Source organism: Cornus florida, unplaced genomic scaffold (genome assembly GCF_030987335.1).
Source record: "Cornus florida cultivar Cherokee Brave unplaced genomic scaffold, ASM3098733v1 CherokeeBrave_3.0.0_Hap2_Chr08, whole genome shotgun sequence".
In the NCBI taxonomy this organism is placed as follows: Eukaryota; Viridiplantae; Streptophyta; class Magnoliopsida; order Cornales; family Cornaceae; genus Cornus; species Cornus florida.
The window spans coordinates 45,734,226-45,760,927 of record NW_026775578.1 but is presented as its reverse complement, the minus strand read 5'-3'; the positions used below and the strand labels follow the sequence as shown (position 1 = coordinate 45,760,927).

The 26,702-nt window shown below is 34.2% G+C and overlaps 1 protein-coding gene and 1 long non-coding RNA gene across 2 annotated transcripts; one reads left to right on the top strand and one right to left on the bottom strand.

Moving 5' to 3' along the window:
• The first annotated feature begins 422 nt into the window (after positions 1-422).
• Positions 423-1,545, top strand: LOC132271563 (auxin-responsive protein SAUR32-like). Its single transcript, XM_059772989.1, has one exon. The coding sequence runs from the start codon at positions 865-867 to the stop codon at positions 1,222-1,224; it is 360 nt and encodes a 119-aa protein (XP_059628972.1). The 5' UTR covers positions 423-864; the 3' UTR covers positions 1,225-1,545.
• Positions 1,546-14,932: 13,387 nt separating this feature from the next.
• On the bottom strand, positions 14,933-21,147 carry LOC132271562 (uncharacterized). Its single transcript, XR_009469738.1, has 2 exons — positions 19,855-21,147; positions 14,933-15,263 (listed from the first exon to the last, which is right to left on the bottom strand). It is a non-coding gene; the product is annotated as an uncharacterized LOC132271562 (long non-coding RNA).
• Between the last annotated feature and the right edge of the window lie 5,555 nt (positions 21,148-26,702).

The following is a 26,702-nucleotide window of genomic DNA, read 5'->3' as shown; positions in this document are numbered from 1 at the left end:
AGTTGAAATTTGTTCTCAATTATCTATTATCGTATTTTGGAAATTTTAAAAATAATATTTTGGTATTTTAGAAGAGGATATTTTAGACCTTAACAAAAAATTTTGATGTATATATAATTATTTTATTTAATTCAATCAAATTAAAAAATAAATTTTAAAATTTAAAATTTTGTTATTTAACATTCTTAACTCTATGGAATGTATAATTTTCTTACATTCACAGTATGGATAAAAACAAAAATATCACAAACAAAACTTGTACCGACACTCTTTGTGACTTTAGTATCTCAATTTGATTTGCCTTGCTCGTGTGTACGTCATATGGTATGTAACATCAATGGATAAGGCGTCCTCATGGTGATATCAAATATGTGTGGCTGAAACATTTGACTGGAAAAGGCCTCGTGACCTGTCCAGTTACACACTCTTTCATATGCCAATTATCAACCAAATTAAGTTATTGCGGTTTCAGCTGTTCCGTCTGTACCGCGTGCCTTAGCGTCTAAATGAAGAAAAATCCTATATATAATATATATATATATATACATCCCTTACATACCAAAACTTATATAGACACACCCTATATATAGATATACCCAGTTATTCATATGCATCAAGTTCATATCTATATGTGCCCTTATTTTTGGATAAACCATCATCTATAATGAGCAACCTACCCAGATCATTAACAGATTCTTCCTTCACCCTCTTCAAACTAGCCATATCGGCTTCATATCCTTGGCTTTTTTCTCTTTTCTCTTAATAATTCACCTTTTAGGTTTAGAAATCTAGCTAGGTGGGTATATAGTTTTTTCTTTTCTTTTTTAAAAAAAAATAAAGAGATTTTGGGTTGTTCTTGAGAGGATGATGAGTAGTAGGAGGGAGTCTCATCTTCCGAATTTTCATCGTCATCATCCTAATGATAATAATAATCATGATCATCATCAAGATATCCCAAAAGGGTGTGTGGCGATCATGGTGGGTCAAGGAGAGGAGCAGCAGAGGATCATCATCCCTGTGGGCTATATCAATCATCCACTCTTCATGCAGTTGTTGAAGGAAGCTGAGGAAGAGTATGGGTTTGATCAGAAAGGCACCATCAACATTCCTTGCCATCTCGAGGAGTTTCGCTACGTCCAAGGTTTGATTGACAAGGAAAATCATCACCACCACCACAACCACCACCTTCTTCAGCACCACAATTCTTGGTGCTTCAGGCACTGAAAGATTTCATGTGGTTGATTAATTACTTACTTTCTTTTTCTTTTTCTTTTTTTTTTTTTAATTTTTATTTTTAGACGTTGTTTCTTTTTTTTCTTTTTGTTTTTTTGGTTGCTAATGTACATAGATTGTAATATATAGAAGATGACGAGGATGAGAAATTATTGAAAGATAAGGAGAAAAAACTATTGTTGGTGTTTTTGATTGGAAAATATTGCAGCAGTACCATATGTATCTGTTACTTTATTTGGGTTGTTGCCTCCTTTTGTAATTTGTAAATATGTTATTTATTTATGTGAATTAACGAATGGAATTGGTTGGTAATAGATGAATTATTTGTGTATTTATTTGGAATATACATCTACTTAGTAGGCAAAAAAAATCTGAATTAATGTGAATGCATGAAATTGGTGAGAGAGAGAGAGAGAGAGAGAGAGAGAGAGAGAGAGAGAGAGTTTTGTATGGGGGAACTGCAGGGTCCATAGGGGATTGCTCAGTGCCATTAAATTTGTTTGTGTATTATGTGGTGGAGAGGGCAGAAGGATATGAATGAAATGTGGCCTTTCCGCCATCTACTTTGAAAAGTATAAATGAAATATTATTAAGTTACAAGGACCTTAGTGAATAAAAATTAACCTAAATACATGATCAAGAAGATTAGAGGTAGGATGACTTTTGAAAAATTAAGTATGAAAGAAAACAAATTACTGCTTTTCTTTGGAGTTTGGATGAGTTAGCAAGGAAAATAAAGCAAAACTATTTCATTAAATTTATTATAATATTTTCTTTTTTTTCCCAGGATATTGTCGCATCTTTTTTGTTTACATAATAAGCCAAAACAATAATGCATTACAAAATCGTAAAGTAATATAACAAAAGTTAAAAGGGATAATTACAAATACATTGGGTTTTGAGGATAATTTTAAAATTTATGGTGTCAAAGTCAGAGACTGATTCTAGTTGTTTTAATTATTAATTAATTAATTTATTTATTTAGAAGAGGTGAATTGGGCTTAAGTCACTTGGCCGTTGAATTGGTCTTCAATTATTTAGGAGTAGGCCTTAAAAGATTACTAGAGGCCCATGGGTCTTTAGTTATTTATACATTTATAATTGTAAGTTATATGTTTAATTATATTATTGTTTATAAGAAGAAAAGAAGAGGAGGTGGAAGGAAAGTAGGAAGGAAAGAACAAATTTTCTTTATTCGGTAGAAAAGATATTAGGAAAGAAAAGATAAGGAAGGATGAGTTATTCTTCATCCTTCACAAATTTTCATCCGCCCAGATATAGGCGGAAGATAGGAGAGAAGACAAGTGAACCCATTATAGAAGTTTTAAATTACTACATAATCGTTCATAAATATTTAATAAATCTCATAAGTAAAGTAAGTGATGGGTTTAATAGTAAAAATAACTTAAAACATTATCTTTCGTTTTATCCTACAAATCAAATCAAATTGTCAATTTTTTCCATTTTATTCCATTCAGCCGAATAAAAAGAGGGAAACATTTAATCTCTTCCCTAGGATGCCTTAGTCATCCCTTCTTCTCTCTCTTCTATTTAATTTTTTTCCTTCCTACCGAATGTAGCATAAAACTATATGTATTTTATGTGTAGTCATAAAATCATACTTAAAAACGTTATAAACTATATATGTGCCGTTTTGTAGAGTGCTTATATATTGGGATATTGGGGCGTGGTTATGACGGAGTGTACATTATAGAGTGTCATAAAATCATTATAAACTATGCATTGGGATGCAGGGGGCTTGGTTATGTAATTTTGAAAGCCACAAAACTCTCCAATCAGGAAACTCTTTCTCTAGTATTGCCTCCAACCATCGTAGAACGGGGCTCTGATACCAATTGTTATAGGAACGAATTTCTCTGAAAATTTTTCTCTCTGTAATGACACTTGGGGCCACTAAGTCTCAGCCAACAACACACACACACAATACACACATAAATATAGGCACACAGAGTTACTAGACAAAGTCCCATCCTTTGATCTTATTGAACAAAATACAAAGGACACAATTTCGTACAAGTGACTTAGACACTCATTGCATACAAGCAATGTACACTTTGCCATAATCAAGCCATGAGGGTGGGCTGTCAGTGTGCTAGGAGGGTGCTCAGTGGCATTTTCATAATTATGTAGAAAAAATAAAGTTTGTAGAAAAAATAAAGTTTGTAGTTTGGTGTGCTGTAAACGCTAGCCCCAAAATCAGGGAAGGCATTAAACAGATCTTCTGAAACCTTCTTGTTTGAGGGGTTGCCGTTTTGTCAAAAATAATATTTAGATCTTCTTGTTTGAGGGGTTGCCGTATTGTCAAAAATAATATTTAGATTTAGGTTTCAAAAAAGAAAAAGAAAAAAAAAAAAAAAGCATTACACCATTGATGGTCTTTGCAATACTTAAGAGCTTTCCTGTGAAAATAAAAAATTGTCTTGGTAAACTTATATTGGTTGAAGTTTAGGGAGACTTGATTTTGATTGGGATCAAAACAATTGCCTATACAGTGGATATGGGTTTCTGTTTGAACTCTGAAATGTCAATTATCCATCACTATGGGAGGGTTGAGGAAAACATCAACTAAATACACGAATAGGTTTATGTCGCATCGAAAATCTGCAAATTTACGAATTAAATCGTAACGTTCAGCTATCCCAAGAAACAATGGAGCGTTCTTCATAAAGACCCATAGTGTTTGCAGGTCTTCATGGATGTGGCAAGTCGGTAATATTTCTTTCACCCTCCTTTCAAATAAGAGGAAGCAATTGCCGTTCAAAACATTAGTTTTTGCCTCATGATTTTGCTCATTCCCCCTTATCAGGGCCTTCCCATTACTGTCAGATGAACAAATTCTATAATACCCTCAATGTAACTTTTTAATCTATAAAATTTATCCATTTACTTTTATTTCGGCCAGCATAGTCTCACGTCCCCCGACTCCTCGACTCCTCGAGGACTGATCAGTGCATAATTTATACATAATTAACCTCCAAAATTATATTTGTTAGTTGTTTATTTTGTATTATTTTATTTAATTCTAGTGTATTTGTGTTTTTCTAGGTCATAAATGATTTTTGTGAAAAAAAATAGCCTAAATCTATCAACTAAAGAAGCCCAAGACTTTTCTGCACATACTATTTAGGCCATAAATCTCAGCTGTTTAATTAATAGAATAGAGGGTTATATTGGTAAATGAAGAAGCCCTAATTCTAATGTTTAGGAGGTGAAAATCGCGTGTCAAAATGGACCCAATATTCTGCGCAAAAATTGTACCAGTTTTGGTAATTTGACCATATATTTTGATTCAGACATTGGAATGACATGAAATCCGTGGCTGTGGAAAGATAATTGAATGTCCAAGATATTTGTATTTCACGAATATTTTGTAAATCACATTCCAAATCAGTCAAAATTGGGCTCCAAGTTACAGCAATTAATGAAAGAAGATTTGGTAGATCTTTGCAATTATGGAAAGAAGATTTGGCAGATATTTGTTTTTATCTATGAAAATCCCAGATGATCTCTATATAAGAGCAAGTATGAGCAGCTGAGATTGGTGGCTAAGGAACAGAAGGCTCATGCAAGTTTCAGAAAATCCATCGAAGACATTATGATTCTGAGTTTGGTTGTAATCTTTTTATTTTTCATGGGTTTCTAATCTCTCAGCCAAGGCTGAGAGGAAGCCCTAACCATTGTAACTCTATTGATTTCAATTGTTAAATTTATGGAATATATATTTGATGAACTTATCTTTTTCTCTATCTTAAATGCATGTTTCAGTTCAATTATTGACTATAGACTAAGATTGATTGTGTTTTAACGTTGACATAAAGATTGCTTGTGTCTTACCACGAACTAGTAATCTGTATAGGTCTAGTTAAGAAAAAAGGTAATAAATTATAATTATTTATGCCTAACCAAGGATAGACTATCTATGAATTTACACGAACTTATCATATATTAGTGTGTGAAAATTAAATAGAATACTCGGTAAATTTGCAATTGAAATATGTGTTATGATGGTTAGTGGTGGAATCAACGGGCTTCTCTCTATTATTTTTAAATCAATTTCATTGTTTTATTTTTATTATTTGAATCATCAAATCTTTTATTGAATTAGTTAAATAATAATTTTATATTTAATTTGTCTTAAATCAATCCTCGTGGATCGACCTCGTTTTTACATTCTATACATCAATAGATTTGTGCACTTGCGAGCAAATTTAAAACACATCAGACTGTAACAGAGTTGATGAAATTTTCTTTGTAAACTACAATTGTTATAAAACTATCCATTGCCTTCCTAATCGCTTAAAAAATTTGCAAAATTTGCAAAAAATCATTATTCGGGCCCACATATAAACCATTCAACAAAAATTTCACTGGATCGTAAACCCTATCGAAAAACATTTTCCTAAGAATTTCTGCAATGAGACTCCTTGCTACTTTTTCTATTGTTCTTCCATTGTAAACTTCAATTTTGTTAAAACAATCCAGTGCCTTCCAAATCCCTTTGAGAACTAAAAAAAAATCATTATCCGGGCCCATATATAAACCAGTCACCAGAAATAATTTCACTGGATTGTAAACCTAGTTGAAAAATAATTTCCCAAGAATTTCTACAATGAGACTCCATGTTACTTTCTTCTGTTGTTCTTATTCTTTCATTTTTTTTTTTTTTTTTTTTTTTTTTTTCTGCTTTTCCTTTAGTTTTTTTCTTAATAGAAGTATACAATACCTCAGTAATATACTTGTTGTTAAATATCATTGTTGTTGTATTTTCGTAGTCTTATCTCCAAAATGTCCGGACCTAGTGAAATATGTTAGCCCTTTGACATTTGTCCAGGGCAAGACATAGGCATATAGGGCCATGCCATGTCTTGGAATCACTTTGGATCTTGTTAAAAATACAGGGTTTTGCCAAACGGAAGTTAGCGACACCCTTGACAACCATGAGGGTGCTCAAGTAGGCTGTCAGCGTGTGCTGAAGGTGCTCGGTGGCATTTTAATATTCATATAGAATAATAAAGTCTGGAGTTTAGAGGGCTGTAAATACTAGCCCCAAAATCAGGGAGTGCACTACACAGATCTTTCGAAACCTTATTCTATGAGAGGTTGTCGTACTACCAAAAACAATAATAAGAATTAAGTTTTAAAAACAAAATGAAAACAAAGCAAAAAAAAAAAAAAACCCTTACACCGCTGTCAGTCTTTGCAATTCTCAAGAACATTCATTTGAAAATTGAAAATGCTTAGCAAACTTACATTAGTTGGAATTTAGAGAGACTTGATTTTGATTCGGATCATAACACGCCTATATAGTGGAGATGGGTTCCTGTTTGAACTCTGGAATACCAATTATCCATCACTGTGGGAGGGTTAAGAAAAACATCAGCAAAATACAAGGACAGGTTTACGAATTATATCATAACGTTCATTTGTCCCATGAAACAATGGAATGTTCTTCATGAAGAACTATAGTGTTTGTAGGTCTTAATGGCTGCGGCAAATCGGTAATATTTCTTTCACCGTTTTTTTCAAATAAGAGAAGGCAATTACCTTTCAAAGCATTAGCTTTGACCTCGTGATTTTGCTCATTCCCCTTTATTAGGGCCTCACCCAATATTATCATATGAACCAATTCCAGAACACCCTCAATGTCACCTTTCAATCCATCAAATTTATCCATTGGCTCCTGTTTTGGTCAACATAGTCTTACTTTCCCTGACTCCTCGAGGACTGTAACAAAGTTGGTGAGATTTTCATTGTAAATTTCAATTTTTATTAAACTATCCATTGCCTTCCTAATCCCTTTAAAAACTCGAAAAAAATCATTATCTGGGTCCGCATATAAACTAGTCACCTGGTTCACAACAAATAATTTCACTAAATCGTAAACCACTCGAAAAAAAATTTCCCAAGATTTTCTACAATTAGAATCATTGTTACTTTCTTTTGCTCTTCTTCTTTTTTCATTTTCTTCTGATTTTCCTTTGTTTTTGGTTTTTCTTACTAGAAGTATACAACACTTTGGTAATATACTTGTTGGTAATATCCTTATTGTTATATTTTCGTAGTCGTAACTCCAAAAGCTCCGGAGGTAATGGACTAGTGTTAGCCCCTTAACATTTGTCCAAGACAAGACATAGGCATATAAGGTCATGCCATGTCTAGGAATCACTTTGGCTCTAGTTAAAAACATAAGGTTTTGCCAAACAGAGGTTAGCAACACCCTAACAACCATGAGGGTACTCAGGTGGGCTGTCAATGTGCCTTGAGGGCGCCAAGTGGCATTTTCTTTATGATGCAGAAAAATATAGTTTAGAGTTTGGTGGGCTATAAACGTTAGCCACAAAATCAGGGAACGGCACTAAACGGATCTTCCAAAATCTTCTTGTTTGAGGGGTTGTCGTACTGCCAAAAACAATAATAAGAATTAGGTTTTAAAAACAAAACAAAACAAAAAACCCTACATCGCTGACAGACTTTGTAATGACCAAGAGCATTGCTGTGAAAATCGAAAATTGGCTCAGCAAACTTATATTGGTTGGAATTTAAAGAGGCTTGATTTTGATATGAATCTCAACAATTGCCTATACAGTGGAGAAAGGGTTCCTAATTGAACTCTGGAATGTCAATTATTCATCATTGTGGGAGGGTTAAGGAAAACATCACTTAAATACACGAACATGTTTATCTCGCGTAAAAAATCCACAAATTTATGAATTAATTCGTAACGTTCAGTTGTCCTATGAAACAATGGAGCATTTTTCATGAAGAACCATAGTGTTTGCAGGTCTTCATGGATGCGGCAAGTCGTTAATATTTTTTTCATCATTTTTTCAAATAAGATGAGGCAATTGCCCTTTAAAGCATTAGTTTTTGCCTCATGATTTTGCTCATTCCCCCTTATTATGGTCTTACTTATTACTGTCAAATTAACCAATTCTAGAATACCCATAATGTCACATTTCAATCCATCAAAATTTTTCATTGGCTCCTGTTTTGGCCAACATAGTCTCACCTCCCCCGACTCCTCGAGAACTGTAACAAAGTTGGTAAGATTTTCATTGTAACTTCTATTTTTATAAAACTATTCATTTCCTTCCTACTCCCTTTGAAAATTAGTCAAAAATTATTATCCGGGCCCACATATAACCAGTTACTTGATTTATAACAAATAATTTCACAGGATAATAAACCTAGTCGAATAATATTTTCCCAAGAATTTCTGCAATGAGGCACCTTGTTACTTTCTTCTATTGTTCTTCTTTTTTCATTTATTTCCACCTTGTTAATATACTTGTTGGTAATATCATTATTGTTGTATTATCATAGTTTTAACTCTAAAAGGTCCGAAGCTAGTGAAATATTGTTAGCCCCTTGACATTTGTCTAAGGCAAGATATAAGCATATAGGGTTACGCCATGTCTTTGGATCATTTTGGCTCTTTTTAAAAATAAGTTTTGCCAAATGGAGGGTAGCTACACCCTTGATAGTCACGAGGGTGCTTAGGTTGGCTGCCAGCATGCGTGCACTGAGCGTGCTTAGTGGCATTTTCGTAATTATGTAAAAAAAAAAATAAACTTTGGAATTTGGTGGGATGTAAACTTTAACTCCGAAATCAGGAAAAGATACTAAACAGATCTTTCGAAACCTTCTTGTATTAGAAATTGTCGTATTGCCAAAAATAATAATAAGAAGGGTTAATTTCACTCACACCCTCTAAGGTTAGGTCATTTCTCACTTAGATGAAGATTTGGTTTTTAACTTTCACTTACACCCCAATTTGTTTTTTTGGGCTCTAACAAAGGTGAATTGACACATTTACCCTTAATTTTTTAATACAATTTAATACAAAAAAAATTATAAATCTAAAAGACAAAACTACCCCTCCCATACTAAATGACATTGTACACCCAAATGACATTACACACCCAAATGATATTATACACACAACACCCAAAAAAGGTGAACCAAACACAAACCTAGTCGCCGCCTCTGCATCAACACCCTCGATACACCCAACACCCTCTCTGCATCTAACACCCAATACCCCTCTCTCCGAACCAAACATAAACCTAGCCACCGACTATTTCCATCTACAGAGAAGCACCGTTCCATTTCACCATCTACCTTAACGACGTCGCCGCCGCCCATACGAGGAGCCTTGTTGCCGCTGCTCTGAAATCTTAGTGATTCTCCTATAGCAGCCGCCGCCCGTACAGAGAAACAAGGCTTGTCTTCTTTTGCCGAGAATCGGTAGAGAGATCCTCTTTGCCGAAGCCCTTAAGTAAATTCTTGTGACCATTTTTTAAAGAGAAACCAAGTGATTCGCTGCGAAAGATCAAAAATATAAAATCTGACGTGGTTCAACAGGGTAAGAATAATCCTATCATAATTGAAGGAGGTCAAAAGGATTATTCATATCCCCGACAAATCTAGCAACAAATCTCCTATGATCTCGCACAAGCGGAAGATAAGATCAACCATTGACATCGGCGGAACCAACTGGATTCCAATTGACAGCCATAAATAGGGCACCAAGCTGTTAAAGAAGGTATGAGAAAAAACTCCTAAACAAAAGATACATAGTTATTATGTGATACGATTACAAGTACTTACTTGATCGTTGGAGGGTCCTTGGCTGGCACCCCACCGGTGCCATTCGAAGTGACGTCCCTTTGTTTTGCAGGTAAACGCCGTCGTTCCGAGTCGTGAGGATTTACGCATCAATAGCTGGCGCCGTCTGTGGGAACGATTAGTTCTCTGAAGAAATAATAATCCCAACGCGACTTGGCTCGGACGGTAAGACGAAAGTTTCTGATCATGGAAACCTTCCCAAAGTCATCAGTTGACAACGGGTTTCCATGTTCTTATATAAGGACGAGACTCTACATCTTGATTACTTGTCTATGATACTGGGGGCAAAACAGTGGGTTACGTGATGCCACCTTTCAAAATTTGGCACTTCGACCCAGGCAGTCCAATATGGTGTTTTCCATCTAACGATGCTTGGTCCCTTCACTATTGAGGTTTGGTTGTCTAAGACCAGACTCCATCTTATATCGGGCAGCAGCCAATTACCAAGGCCAAATCGTTGAAGACTAAGGTCTGGTCTTTCTGTACCTACATAAATGGGTAGGTCTCCACCCATCAAGAAGATCACCACCAACAAGGGTGTCTCTACTTACTAGTAAAGCTTCTACTACTGAGGATGTCTCTAGCAACGGAGTTTCGTTACTCCGTCCGTTCATACAATCAGGGTGGCCTTCTACACCCAAGAATGTATCGAGACCTTCAGGTCCAAGGAGGTCCAATGTCCCTCAAGATCCCATGTCCAATGAGGTCTGTATTCCCAAGCAGGTTCCTAAGTTAAGGGCGATCATTGGACCTAACGAGGTACTGACCACCAGACCGTCATCTGGTACTGACCACCAGACCGTCATCTGTCAGCCGTTGGGTACCACGCCTCTATCCACCAGGCATCAAGCCAGTCGCTGGACACTAAGCCTCCACCTACCAGACGACAGTCGTCACCTCTCTTCCCTTGCAGGAATGGCCTATCGACTTCAGATTATGCAGAATTTTGGATTGATAATCCATTGCAGGTTAATTTTTAGTAATTACTTCTAACCCAATCCAATATTTTTAGATACCAAGATCCGTTGCATAAACGTCTATAGAATGGGTCATCACCCAAGATCCCAACATGGGGGGCAGAATAGTGGATCATACGATATCAATCACCGATCTACATATGATGACAAGGTTTAGAAGATTGATCGTACCTTGGTACATCGAGTTAGTCGGGTTTCTAATCTCTTCACGACGGGAAGGGTACAATCCTTGGTTATTATAAATCAAGGCTTGGTTATCCAAAACCAAGGCCTAGTCAACCAAGGCTAAGAATTGATTGCCCAAAGTCTACAAAGGCTCGGTCATCTAAGATCAGTGCCCGGTTACCCCAAGTTTGGTCATTAGAGACCAAGACTAGGGCCTAACTGACAAAAGTATGGTCATCAGAGATCAGGACTTAACCTATAAAGGTCAGGTCAAAAAACGATCCTCCCCCTCACGTGTTATACTTATGTGGTAATTAATTCCCTTACTAAAGGGACGAGCTGAGTAAAGCTCGTAAAGTTTATTCCCTTGCTAAAGGGATGGGTTGAATGATTCCCGTAATCAAATATCCTCGAACTATAAGGGATAGTAAATAAGTGTCATGTACTACAAGTACCATGGCTGAATGAATCTCGTAATCAATATCCCCGTACTATAAGGGATAGTAAATAAGTATCCTGTACTACAAGGACCTGGGCTGAATGAATCCCGTAATCAAATATCCCCGTACTATAAGGGATAGTAAATAAATGTCCTGTACTACAAGGACCCGGGCTGAATAAATCCCGTAATTAACATCCATGTACTATAAATGGATAGTCAATAAAAATTCCTTATTAAAGGGGACGAGTTGGGTGAAACTCGTAAAATTTAATTTCCTTATTAAAGGAGTAACGACTTGAGTGAAGCTCGTACAATTTATTCCCTTACCAAGGGGAAGAGTACCCAGGGGCAGAATACTCGAGGGTACTACAAATAGTACCCAGGGGCAGAGTACCCAGAGGCGGAGTACCCAAGGGTTCTAGAAATAGTACCCAAGGGAAGAATACCCAAGGGTACTAAAAGTAGTATCCGGGGGTAGAATACCTAAGGGTACCAAAAATAGTATCCAAGGGAACAGTACCCAGGGTTAAAAAAAAAAAAAATTCCTGAGTTACTATTCACGTGAATAGTACCCGCGGGAATAGTACCCCGCGGGTACTGTTCACAGGAGTTGAAAAAAAAAAAAATTTTGAGTTACTATTCGCATGAATAGTATCCGCGTGAATAGTACCCCGCGGGAATAGTACCCCGCGGGTACTGTTCATAGGGGTTGAAAAAAAAAAAAAAATTTACATTTCCAAAGCTAGATGTGCAAGCTTGGGAATGGGGGGCAACTGATAGGGAAAAATATAAACCTATCCTACCCTTGATAAAATTGATTATATTTCATTATCAAGGATAATGAAATCTGACGTGGTTCAACAGGGTAAGAATAATCTTATCATAATTGGAGGAGGTCAAAAGGATTATTCATATCCCCGACAAATCTAGCAACAAATCTCCTATGATCTCGCACAAGCGGAAAATAAGATCAACCATCGACATCGGCGGAACCAATTGGATTCCAATTGACAGCCATAAATAGGGCACCAAACTGTTAAAGAAGATATGAGAAAAAATTCCTAAATAAAAGATACATAGTTATTATGTAATACGATTACAAGTACTAACTTGATCGTTGGAGGGTCCTTGGCTAGCACCCCACCGATGCCATTCGAAGTGACGTCATTTTGTTTTGTAAGTAAATGCCATCGTTCTGAGTCGTGAGGATTTACGCATCAACATATTTAAAGGCTAATTTATTGCATATTGCCATCGTTTCTTCCATGGAAGAGGAGTTAGTATGGTTGTTTTTTTCTCTGTTTTCGAGCTTTGTATCGCTAAGTACTGGCAATACGTAAATTTGAAGGTGTGATATTATTGCTGCCAACAATAATTAGCTACCGACATAATTCACTTTGCTTTGTTTTAATGTAATTGTGTGTGTATCTATCCATACATATATATATATAAAAACTCTCTCGCATGATATTATAGGCGCTAGATTGGAAGCATGTTCAGTCATTTACGGAATATCAGAACTGGTTGCATTATGCGTCTTAGTTGGTAATCCATTCGGTCAAAATTCAAATTGGTCTGATTGAAATAATTAAGGACATTTTATATTACTGACTCAAACATTGTATTGTATTAAAAAAATTTATGCATGGTAAGTAGCTGAGGAAGAGGAAGTGTTCGCAGTAACAGATAGACATAGGGTTAAGTATAAAAAATCCCCTCTATACAGTGCAATGCAAAATAATTCGTGGTATAAAACTTCCTATGGTATAAAACTTCATATATTATTAATTTGGTGCAATTACTTTTTTTTTTTTTGTATAAAAAGACATCAATACCCTTTCTAATATAAATAAAATAATATTTAAAAAATTAGGCAATGTGAAATTACCATTTACCTTTTTTTTTTTTGTATAAAAAGACATCAATACCCTTTCTAATATAAATAAAATAATATTTAAAAAATTAGGCAATGTGAAATTACCATTTTAGATAATTTATTATTTTCTTTTTGCCCTTTGTATTTGGTTGATGGACGGCTGAGGTAGGAGCACCAGAGCTGTTTTGGAGGAGTTTGCAGTCGAAGCGGCGGATCGAGCTCGTCCGGATTTTCGGCGGCGATTTGAGGCACATTTGGGAGTTAGCTAAGTGGATAATGGGGATGGGCTTTGATTTGTTATGGCAGAGGAGTACGGAGACGATGCGAGATGGGTGTTGACCAGAGAGTTTGTCGGCGACCATCGACGTCGAAAACGCATCACCGGCGTGCCATCCCCGCTGCAAGTCGTCATCGCCGGAGCCCAATCTGTGGCTCAACGACGGCGAGGATACGGTGACCTCTGTAACTCTTTATCAGCAATGGAAAATGGGGGATTTTCAGGCACACAGTACTAGTTATGTGAGGAATACTGTGTGCCTGAAAATCTTGAAATATATTTTAGATACTCTATAGGAATGTAATTTCCAGCCTACTAAGATACAACTAATAATTCTAAACTTTCTTCTAGACTGCAACTTTCAAAGTTACCGTGTAACTGAAGATAATGCGATATATATAGCAGTATGACTGATGGATCTATGGAGTGTGCATCAATATTTATAGCTTTAATTTGGATTTTTACAGAGAGAACAAAATGGAAGAGGGGGGATTTTAGAGTTGAAAATTATGATTTTTTGGTATGCTTTGGGTATGATAATTTGTTATTTTTTTGAGTTTGATGAATTTGGTGGGGATAGAAAGAACATTGGGATTTGGGATTTTACACAGAGAACACGTATATATGCTCTGTGTTAGATATATAGTTTTTGTTGTTCTGGGTCTTCTCCTATCTATAGAAAGAAGATGACCCATTCATGTGGGTCACAAATTGCATTGTATCACGGCAATGGACACAAATCACAAAACAGACGGACAGAATTAGGGTGAGAATGGGAGATACAAGAAAATGGCAGTGGTCTGGTCGAAAGGGCACAGTTGAGAGGGATATATATTTTGGAAGATTTGAGATCTAAAATGTTGTGGGTCCAAAATTTCAATCATAGTATTTGAATATACCATTAAGAGAGGCGGGAAATATACAGGAGTGGTGGTGATGGTGGTGGGGAGGTAGGAGAGAAGGGTAGAATAGGAAAAGAAAAGGACAAGATAAATTTTTGAATTACATTTATGTTAATTTTGACCAAAAAGTGGTCAGAAAGGTTTATTTACACACACTTTTTTTTATTTTTTTTGGATTGAAATGGACATTTTCAAAAAGTAAGAAATTATTTATGCACAAAAGTTTTTTTTGCACTTAACCCAACAGACACACACACACAATTGCTGATGCATGGGGTTGGACATGGGGAAGAGAAATCAAGAAAAAACCACCTCCAAAACGGTCACAGGAATGGGACGTTGAGTTGGCTGTCTGTCAAAGTGATGCAAGGCATGTGCTTGCTTATAATTTCTTCTGGGCAAACAGGCATAAAAGACAACAATCGCAATTGTTTCCAATGGATAATTTGGTGGTGGAACATTGTTTTGAGAGAGAAATCCTTTTAGGATCATCATGCTCATCGTAGCTTCTAATCTACTTTTAATCTACTACTAATCTTTCCTCCATATTTCTTTTCTGTCACAATCCTAAACCTCCTATCAGTCTCTAGCTCCTCATTAGGATGGGTTGGTGGGGTCCATAGCCCCAAGTGACGACGTATCTGGGCCTCTTCTCAAGAACTTTGACGAAAGCCTGCTTCTTCTTTTCAAGTCTATCACCATCTCAACGAGCTAAAGCCTCTACAGTTGCGACCCTCTCCCCCTGCAAAAGCACAACAGCTTTGATAAGCCAAAACTAACATCACTGAGTGAAACAAATCCAGCCATCTAAAGTCATTGCAACGTTTAACAGAGGCGAGCTTCACTAGAAATCACATCCACTTTTTCAATTTTTATTTTACTAAAACCCCACTTCTTCATAGAGGAAAAAGAGAACTCAAACACACAACAGTAAGCCAAGCTAGGCAAGACACAAAGCATGCCCATTGCTCTACGCACATTATACATACAACCATACATTCATTATATATGCATCATATACAAATTGTACTACAAGTTGGCACGTATAAAGATATATTCCCAAGTCTCAGATATACATCCAAATTAAATCACTTTTTGCAGTTGCAAAATTAATACATATAACCAAAACAAATTTCATGTTTTCTTCTTTCGGTCTCTCCTGGCCTTTCATGTCAATCATATCATTATAGTATTACTGGTCAGTATCATCATAATACATTCTACCCAAATATGCATTACAGAATAGACTTGTCTACTTAATTTATGAGATTTCAAAACTAAAAACTGAATTTCTATATATATGCATCAGCCAATATTTAAGATCCTCTTTTGCATATGGTAATGTAAAGCAAATTAAATATTATAGATTAGTAAATCAGCCCGATAACCTTAGACAGTTATGAAAGGTTATTACCTTGGGCAAAAGCGTGGTTTTAAGAAACCACATCCAGATCGTAGGATCGCCTGTGATTCCAAATTACTTAAATAATCCAGATCACAATAAAAAAATCCCTTTGGAGCGAGATCACAATAGGACCGATGGCATAAAAAAATAGGATCATAGTCTCGTAGAATCATATACATACGATCCCACTAATCGTATTGTTGATCTTTTTAAGTATAAAGCTCAACTCTTTAGCCTAATTGCATTTAAAAAATAATAAAACCTCAAAAAAACAGAATCATCGTCAAAGGTAGACATGATCCAGCTTTGAACTCAAAGGTATGACTCAAAACTTAATAATATTTAATCTATTTTACACTATTTTCTTGATTTCTCTTTCTTTTTCATAACAAAAATAGGGCTCTCTATTTTCCCGTTTATTCTTTTGCCCATTCTCCACCAAAACACAGAGAGACTTTGCATTTTCTTTTCCCCTCCATTCTCTCTCCCCTTCTACCATGTTCTTTAACAAAAAAGAGTATCCCCAACTAAATGGATCAGATAATTGAACTGAACTGTTTTTTCTCTCCTTGCTCCTCTATTCATTTAATTCTTTGTTTAGGCTTTACTTTAATTGTTTTGTTATATTCTGTTATTTTGATGTTCAATATACTGGAATGAAGATTCAAAAAATTGGTTTCGAAGTTTCTCATATGTGTATCTTTTTACGTAATTTGATTTGTTCTAGAATGTTAATATTATTGGTGTTTAGCCTCATTCGCTATATATATTTATTTTTTGCTTTTGATTTAAGTCTTATTCCCTGTTATTTTTAAAATATTTCAATTTAGAAAGTTTGAGTTGTTTTACTACTAGTTGTATAGATTCTTAAGATTTTCAGTCCAATCTAACGATCCTGAAAATATGTGACCCCATCAATCCTACATAGAATCCCGATTAATATTAAACTAATACAACTAAAGGAATTGAAACGTAGAGTTCAACTAAAATATTATGTAAAATAATTAATCCATCAAATATTTTGGATTCACTTGTACTAGTACAAACACAAACTTATGATTCTCCTTGGCTTATTAACCAAGCTTTGCAATTTCCATCAAGAAACAAAGATGGAAAAAGAAACAGCTGCTACACCTAGTGAGACATCCGGTAGCTTTGTTGTATCTCTAATATTCTTTGCCCTGGGAAACTAGTAGCAGAATCACCCACCAAGTTGGACTTGGGACGAACAACATCATACAAACAGTGTTATCCAATACTCCTTCGTAATCACTGACTCACCACTCCAATGCCCACTTGTCTGGTGATTTGGTCTACAAAGGCTTCACAAACTTATAGTTTAGTTGCTTTTATCTGTTCCGCTTCATTGCTTGTTCTAGAAATTTTAAAAGTACAAATAATAGACTTATAGTTGCACAAATCAGATTCATATAATCATCACACATATAATAATTCATTTCATCTCTCTCTTCCCGCTCTGGGCTTATGAGTATATTTGCAGATGACATGATAGCATATTGCACAAATCTTCTGCCAAATTGCAATCACTAAGTCGAGAACTCAATATACCCTGTAAGAACAAATATGCTTCTACTTACGGGGTATTAAATGTTATGGACCCCTGCAACCATTTCTATAACCAACTTTGGTAGACACCCAAAAAAACAAAATAGGAAAAGAAAATAAAACGGAAATATGAACTAGTATAAGATTCCAAAAGGTTAAGTACTTTTTGAGTTTTCAATGCTGGATACTGACTTGTTTTAGATCAAATTCATGAATTATAAGTTTTGGTTACAAACTCTGAGAACTTAAAATTGTAATTCCTGAATGCAAGTGGTGGTGATAATTGCCAAACTACCTCCACAATGAAAGAAATATGGAAAAAACTTGTGCATAAAATAAAAGATTTTTCTGTTAACAAGAAAATAAAAAAGGAAAGAAAAGGAAGAAGAAGACGAGACAACTTTTTTGGATTTGCCAACTGTAATGGAAACTCCTTTTGCAATAAGAAGAATCAACCAAATCTCATAAAAATCTCAAAAGGAATGATAGAGGATGTAAGTTAATCATCCTGTTACTCTAGCTAAAGATTTCGCTACTTCATCTTGAGTTTCTTAAATCAGCATTGGTGTTCCAAAAAATTTTAAGATTTGATTAACTAATTTTGTCAAGTTAAAAATCCCTTTCAACAGTTAGATTTACTTATTATCTTTTACCAAAAAATATTTTATTGTGTAATTTAATATAAAATTAGTATTGCAAAAGAAGAAAAGAAATTATGAATTTAGTTTCTTTATACTTCTTTCGTATGAATCAATTTTTTCCCCTCTTTCCTATAAATCTTACACAGGCATCTTTTGCACTAATGAGTAACAAGCTCTTTCCTAAGACAAATTTTAATGTGTATTACTAGTTTAAATTCAATGTTGTCTTGGTACCTTCGGTTACGTCCAATATAGCACTTTTCCGGTAATTAGTTTAAGACTTCTTGACCATATAAATCTCTCTTGCATTGATTGCCGAAATAAATGCATGATCCATTGACTGTTTTCATTTTTGGTCATCTTGGTTATTAAATTAACTTTCAATTATCAAGTTCACCTTTGTTATAGTGTAGAAAGGCATATTTTGTATCTCTTATAAGAGCATGTTGGTCATTTTCTAGTGAGAGAAGGTCGACTGAGAGAACCTCTAAAGCATTAGAACCCCAAACATAGTAGTTCCTCAACTACCTCTTCTCTATGAATCCTAAATTTAACAACTCTCTAGATCAATGATTGTAATTGCAAGGTCAGCATGAGATGTTTAAACTTTATGGAAATCATCATTAAAAAAAAAAAATTGAAAAACAAAGAAAATCAACCAATCGCAAAAGAAAGACAATCCTAGACGATAGTCAACTCTTGGGATTTTAGAATCAACAAAATGCAAAAACAACATGAAGACATCCCGGTCAAAAATTTTCTTTACGATAGTTATCCCTAAGGTTTCTTAGGACTTGTAAAGTTTTATTCTCAGATTATTGCTTGTTGGCGGGCTCTGATTTTTGACCTCATTCTTCAAAACTTTATTAATTCTATTTGATTCAATTTCAGAACCTTTAGTATAATTTTCTTGAAAGCTTCAGCCTTTCAAAACAAATCTTAGATTCTTTATTAATCTTCATTCTATTTTCAAAGATTTTGACTTTTAAGGATAGAGCTTTCTTTTTTCAAGAATCCATTTATATTGATAGAAAGAATACTATCAGCGACCACTTCTTTTGCAATAAGAACAATGCCAATTGCCAAATCTTAATCTTATTGTAAGGATCGATCCTCGTCAATCCTTGTCATCTCACGTACTAGAAGACATCCACCATTTCATGTCTAGAGCGCACACACCATCTTGTATAACTATTGTACTCATTAATACCAAGACTTATACAATTATGTCTTCTTCTTTTTCTTTTTTCTTTATAGGTAAGATTTCAATAAAGGTGCTCAAGAGGGGTTTAATATCATCTTTCGATTCATTTGAGTTTATATTATTTAAAACATTATTTAAGGTCCAAACTTTAAAATTGAGTTATTAGTGCTGCTCGATTTAAGAATTGCCATGTCAATTATTTTACATCAGTCCCCCCCTCCCTTAGGTCCCCTACAAACAAACTAAAAGGCAAGAAATTCTAAAATTTTGTTGCAGTTCATTATCTATCAAACCCTTTCCTGATTTACTTATGTACAAAATTCATATATTTTGTATTACTAATTTATTTATTCAAGTCTCTCTCTTCAATAGTGAAAAATAAAAACATTTGAGCAAATCAATCAATCAAAATTATCAAACATGTAAATACTAAGAAACCCAAAAAGAAATAATCACAATGCAGTGTTGTGTGGCGAAGACGAAGCTAAAGATGGGAGTCAAAGAATGAATTACTTACTTACTTACAGCAGCACAGCACCGATTTGATAATATGGAGAGGTGTCTAACAATTGATAGGCTTGGGTGGAAAGGACATGAGCTTCGACACTAGTCTGATGACCTTCCCGTTTGGAAATGGAAATTCGCACTCTCTCGCATCGAACAACTTGATCGTGAAGCCAAATCAAAAAGAAGAGGTCGCCACGGAAATGATGAAGTTGAATATAACAACTATGGGAACAACCCCAAAAGGAAGGATGTATACCGAAGATATGGCCGTAGATGGGAGTTTGGAGATCCAAATCGTAAGCATATATGCCAGAATAATCCAAGAAGCCATTCCAAACCCCCATCCAGTAAAGAGTATTATCAAAGAATGCAGGGCGGCTCCTACTCTTCAAATGGGGTTCAATATAAAATAATTCTTCAAAGACGGAAGTGGTGAATAATGCAGGGCGGCTCCTACTCTTCAAATGGGGTTATAGGAAATTAAAAAACCACTATCAGAATCCCTACCTCCAAGCGACCCCAAAAGAATCCTCCTGGCAGTGTCATCATACACCGAAAAGGTATCAACCGGACAGATAAAGGGCAGTGCTTCTGAGGGTGTTGGAGGATTAATGGGCTTCCACGTATTATTTGTGGGGTCGAAAACATTGCACAGAAATATATTATCGATGGAGGAGTTGTATCGCTTACTATCACAAAAGACATAGATCTTACCATCATCAGCAGTCACTTCGTCGATAAGAGAGGCTTCATTTCCAAGGTTCAATAGAGCAACTTCTTTGCAATCAATATTAATATTACTAGTGTCCATGGCAAGGACACGGACGGCATCACAAGCATTATTAATAGTGCAGTATATGGTGGAGCCCAGAGCTACAGAGCAGCTCCGCCGCGGAAGTGGCATTTTCCTGCCGATGGGTTCCACAGAAAGGGGCTCTTCAACTCTTCCAATCTCGTTCATTTCTTGGCCGATAATTTAATTAGGTACCAATCCGTCACTTCTGGACTCCTGCCAAACTCATTAACACCCTCGTCATAGGCACTCACACGAACATAGATACTTTTCTCGACCTCCTCCTCCTCCTTTAACTTTTCCTTTTCCTTTTCCTTATTCTTTGGGGGAGAACTCGAAGATCCAGAGATTTTTGCCTCCTTCTTCTTCTTCCCAGATTCCGACGAACTCCTAGATCCAGAGATTATTTCCGTCGCCATCAAGCTGCTATCAATGTCTGCCTGCCCTTTTCTAGTTAGGGTTTCGTTAAGCAAACCGAGGAATTATGGAGGCGTCAAGGGATTGGGATTGGGATTGGGATTGGCTGGCCTTTGTTATATAGTATATGGATGCTGCTATAAAATAAATCATTAATATTTTAATTGTTTAATTGGAGATGTTTCAAATCATTAATAGATTAGGTAAAAAATATTTATTAATTGATAGAAAATAAATTAAAATAAAAGAATTTTTATAAATAAAATAAATTAAAATAAAAGAGTTTTTGTAAAAAAATTAAAACGAATAAAACAAGTTACCTATTAAAATAAAATAATAAAATAAATTATCAATTAAATAATTTACAAAATAATAAAATAAATTACCAATTAAAATTAAATAAGTAATTATAAATACTACAAATCATTAAATAAATTACCAATTAAAATTAAATAGGTGATTGTTTAATTGAAGATGTTTTAAATCATTATTAAAACAAGTTACCTATTAAAATAAAATAGATAATCATTTAATAAAATATTTTACCAAATAATAAAATAAATTGTCAATTAAAATTAAATAGGTAATTGTTTAATTGAAATTCAATCAAAATTTCAAATCATTAAATAAATTACCAATTTAAATTAGATAGGTAATTGTTTAATTGAAATTTAGATGTTTAAAATCATTTATAGATAAAATAATAAAATAATTTACTAAAAAAATAAAATAAGTTACCAATTAAAATAAATCATATTATGTTCGGAATTCTTAAAGGATAAAACAAATTTACTTTTTCTATTTTATTCTATTTTTAACTCTTTCCTAAATATATAAATAGATCTAATCTTTTCAAATAATAACTAAATTATTAATTAAAATTAGATAATTATTTAATTAAAATTCAATCAAGATGTTTCAAATCATTTATTAAAATAAGATAGGTAATTTTTTAATAAAATATTTTATAAAATAATAAAATATATTATCAATTAAAATTAAATAGGGAATTATAGATGTTTCAAATCATTGAATAAATTATCAATTAAAATTAAATAAGTAATTGTTTAATTAAAATTTAATTAAGATGTTTCAAATCATTTATAGATTATAAAGATAATTGTTTAATTGAAATTCAATCAAGATGTTTCAAATAATTTACTAAAATAAAATAGGTATTTATTTAATAAAATAATTTACAAAATAATAAAATAAATCACCAATTAAAATAAAATAGGTAATTATAGATGTTTCAAATTATTAAATAAATTATCAATTAAAATAAAATAAGAAATTATTTAATTGAAATTCGATCAAAATGTTTCAAATCATTTATAGATTAGGTAATTGTTTAATTAAAATACAATCAAGATGTTTCAAATCATTATTAAAACATCTAAAATAAGTTACTTATTAAAATAAAATATGTAATTATTGAATAAAATAAATTACATTATAATAAAATAAATTACCAATTAAAATTAAATAGGTAATTATAGATGTTTCAAATCGTTAAATAAATTATCAATTAAAAATAAATAGGTAATTATTTAATTGAAATTCAATTAAGATATTTCAAATCATTAAATAAATTACCCATTAAAATAAAATAGGTAATTGTTTAATTGAAATCAAATGTAAGATATTTCAAATCATTTATATAGATTAGGTTAATTTATTATATAATAAAATAAATTACCAATTAAAATTAAATAAGTAATTATTTAATTGAAATTCAATCAGGATATTTCAAATCATTAAATAAATTACCAATTCAAATTAAATAGGTAATGTTTAATTGAAATTGAATGAAGAAGTTTCAGATCATTTATAAATAAAATAATAAAATAATTTACCAAAAAATAAAATAAGTTACCAATTAAAATAAATCCTATTATATTCAGAACTTTTTAAGGTTAAAACAACTTTGCATTTTCTACTTTATTTTATTTCTAACTCATTTGTAATATATCTTTCCAAATAATAGAATAAATTACCAATTAAAATTAGGTAATTGTTTAATTGAAATTCAATCAAGATGTTTCAAATCATTATTATTCGAGGTTAAATTCAACATGAATTGTATTAATCATGTTGATTTATTATTATTATTTTTTTTGTGTTTGTTTAATTATGTTTTATTTTTTGAATTGCATTAATCATGTTGATTTATTTTTATTTTTTATTTTTTTGTGTTTATTTAATTATGTCATGTCACAATTTATTAACTAAACAAATAAGTTTTGTAATATTATATATTTCCTTCTTTTCTAATTATATACATATTATACAAATAATTGCAACCCCTTAAATTTGAGGTTTTACTTTTAAATTTTTATTTTGAAAATACATTTTCGTTCATAAATATTTGAAATTTTAATTACTCAAACAACTTACTAATCAATTATTTGAAAATTTGAATTTATTTTGATAATTTTTATAATTATTAAGATTATAAAAAATAAAAAAAACTTCTTTTCATCACGTTCGCACTTGTGTTTTACTAGTAGATATAAAAATACAAATATTTATAAGAGAAATATTGATATGAAATGATGGGAAAAAAAATTATTGATGGTGGATGAAAGTATTGCTTGACGTTAGAAAAAAAAAAAAAAGGTGATTCTATAAATACAAAAATATAAATATGTATCTCTACATCTATATCGGGGTATTTGTGTTTTCAAATAAAAGCCCAACTATTTTTTTTTTCAAAACTCCTCAAAAGGGTAAGCAAAATGACTAAAGTATCCATTAGACACCGTTTGAAAATTTGGAAAACAAAAGCTTTGCTATTACTAATTTTTTTTTTTAAGATTCCACACATTCTCAAACCAAAACTAAAATTAACGATCTCATAGATAAAAAGTGACTAAGACAAATATGAAACAATAGTCTCTTGCCCAAAAAACAAAGGTGGTTTTGAGCCCTAGATAGGAAGGAGCCTGAGGGATTGGTTTCAAATTGCAGAGCTCTTGCAAGCTAAATGATTCAATTGGGATATAAACTAGTTTCTGGTGGGAGTGATAACTACTTGGTTCTTGTGGATCTCAGGCCATTGGTATTTCCTGGTATTTTTACTTTTTATGCTTCAACACAGGTTTTGGTTGCTTATACAAAATTTTTCTAGCAAAAGAATGATAATACATCAATTACTTACAAAAGTTTTCTTGCAAAAGAGCTTAAGCCATGGCATGAGCTTTGTGTGTGTATATATATAGTCTATATAGAAGGTATATGCGGGATGAAGGTAGTTTTGTTATATTGTAATTTCTTTAAGGAAGACAAGTAAGGATGGCAATTTCGCTCCGCTCTTAATGGGGCGGATTTGGTAGCTCCAAAAATTGGTATGGGGCGGATATGGTAAAAGAATTGAAAACTCGAAGCAAATTTGGGGCGGGTGCGTCTCCGTTAAATTGGGCAGGGCCTATGTACCCTTTATAGGTCACGTCACCCTAATCCCTATCCTTCAGGTTCCGTTATCAAGTGTAACGTTTATCCTTAAATGACCCAAGTAAGGCTAGCTCTAAGGATCGCGGTACTTACTGCAGCTATCTCTTGCTCTAGTCCTTGGATTGGGTCTTGCCTTTACAAGACTTGACTAGTTTTCTATACTTCATTCCAAAGTCCCTTCTGCATTCCCCAGCATTCCCCCAACTTCGAAGAGTCTTACCATCTACTCTTTGTTTTGGTTGAATGGTTGGGCTGGATCGAGGCTCGGGGCCCGTCGATTGATTAATAGCGACTGGGTCAGATCGAGGATCGAGGCCCGTCGATCGATGATTTGTGGCCGGGTCGGATCGAGGTTCTAAGCCCGTCGATCAACGATTTGTGGCTGAGTCGGATCGAGGTTCTATCGACGATTCGTGGCTAGTCGGTTCAAGGTACCCCTCGATCGACTATCATTTTCCTGATCTCGACTAAGTGTTGTTATTTTTGTCTTTCTTGTTCGGGGTAATAATGTTGTGGGGCTACCTGGATTTGACACTATGTGACGTGGCTGCACCACATCCACAACAACCATATCAAACATTACAATAGTACCACTCATTTCATACATGAAATATTGGGTTTGTTCTAGACACCATCTATAAGCTACAAAATCCATCCCTCTTAGAAATAAGCAAATAAAAAACTAGAAGGGAAGTTCGAAAAGGAAAAAAAAAAAAAAAAAAGACTTTATTAGTTCTAATAGGTGTTATGTTGTATGTAGGGGTTCTTTTTTACTAGGTAATAAAATAGCAATAAAATAGAGATACCAGGAATACAAATACGAAGGAAAATAGAGGAGATGCTCAATGTAGGAGGAGGAGAAGAAGACCAACTATCAAGATCAAGATGGTGGTAGGGCGAGTATACGGTATTTCATGATAGCTTTTCTTTCGTTCGGGAGGTTGGTTCTTTCTTCATAGGACAGTGTCATTTATAGATCTAAATTCCATTGCTCATTATCCAATGGTCCCTTCTATGCATGGTTCCTCGCATGCATCACCCCCAATACGGATTACGTGAGTAATCCTGAAGATTTAGGGGTTTGAAGGGTCTAATCCTTTCCTCGAGCCTTATCCCATGTTGCCATGTCACTTCTCCCCTAATCAAGGGCATTAAATGTTGCTTGGCCGTCGGTTGGTCAAGCCTGACACAACATTAATTGTGATTTTAAGGTTTGTTGTCACGACGTGTATAATCCCATCATCTTGTTAATTGGGCCTTGCCGAGAGCGAAGGCATCTCTTGACTTCTCATCCACCAATCCAAGATCCTCTTAAGTTTCCCAAACATGGATTCCTATAACACGAAGATCCTACCTTCATCTCGTGTTAAGGAGCTCTGATCTTTCAAGACAGCATCGTCTGGCGTAACACCAGGATTCGGGATATTTGAGAGTCGGTCTCGCGAGTCTTGATGGGCCTGGTGTGGCGCCAGGACTTGGGCCTGGGGTGATGTCAGGGCTTAGAGTGCTCGAGATTTGATCTTTCGAAGCTTGATGGGCTTGAAGCAATGCTAGGGTTTAAAGTGCTCGAGATTTAATTTCTCGAGGCTTGAGGGCCTGGAGCTAGGGGTGGCAAAATTGGACACGACACGATAACACGGCACGAACACGACACGAGATAAAAGGGTTTGGGTTTAGTATAAATGGGTTTGGGTCGGATAAGGGTTGACACGATTAAAACACGAAAAAATTAGGTTGGGTTCGGGTTCAACCTGTGTAACCCGCGTAACCCGTTTAATTAAACGGGTTAAACGGGTCGTGTCAACACGAATACGACCAAACCCATTTAAAATATAAAATAGTAAATTGTGAAATAAGAGAGGCTAAATTAGTAAATTTGTCCATATAGGTGTAAAATTAAAAATATAAGAAAAAAAGCACTAACCCTATCGCATTATCGCATACGGCATATTCCATCTTCTTGTTTCTGTCGACAGAGAGCAAAAGGTGATTAAGAAGTACGAACCCTAGCTTTGAGCCTTTGATCTTCTTCGATTCCTCATGTGATTTCTTCCTTCTATCGAGTTCTAACACAAAGTCACAACTAACAAAGGTACAGATCATTTGATTTCAGTACCTATTTCATTTCTTATCTCTTATATTCATTATTCACTATTTCCATTTTTTTGTTTTTGCCGACAGAGAGCAAAAGGCGA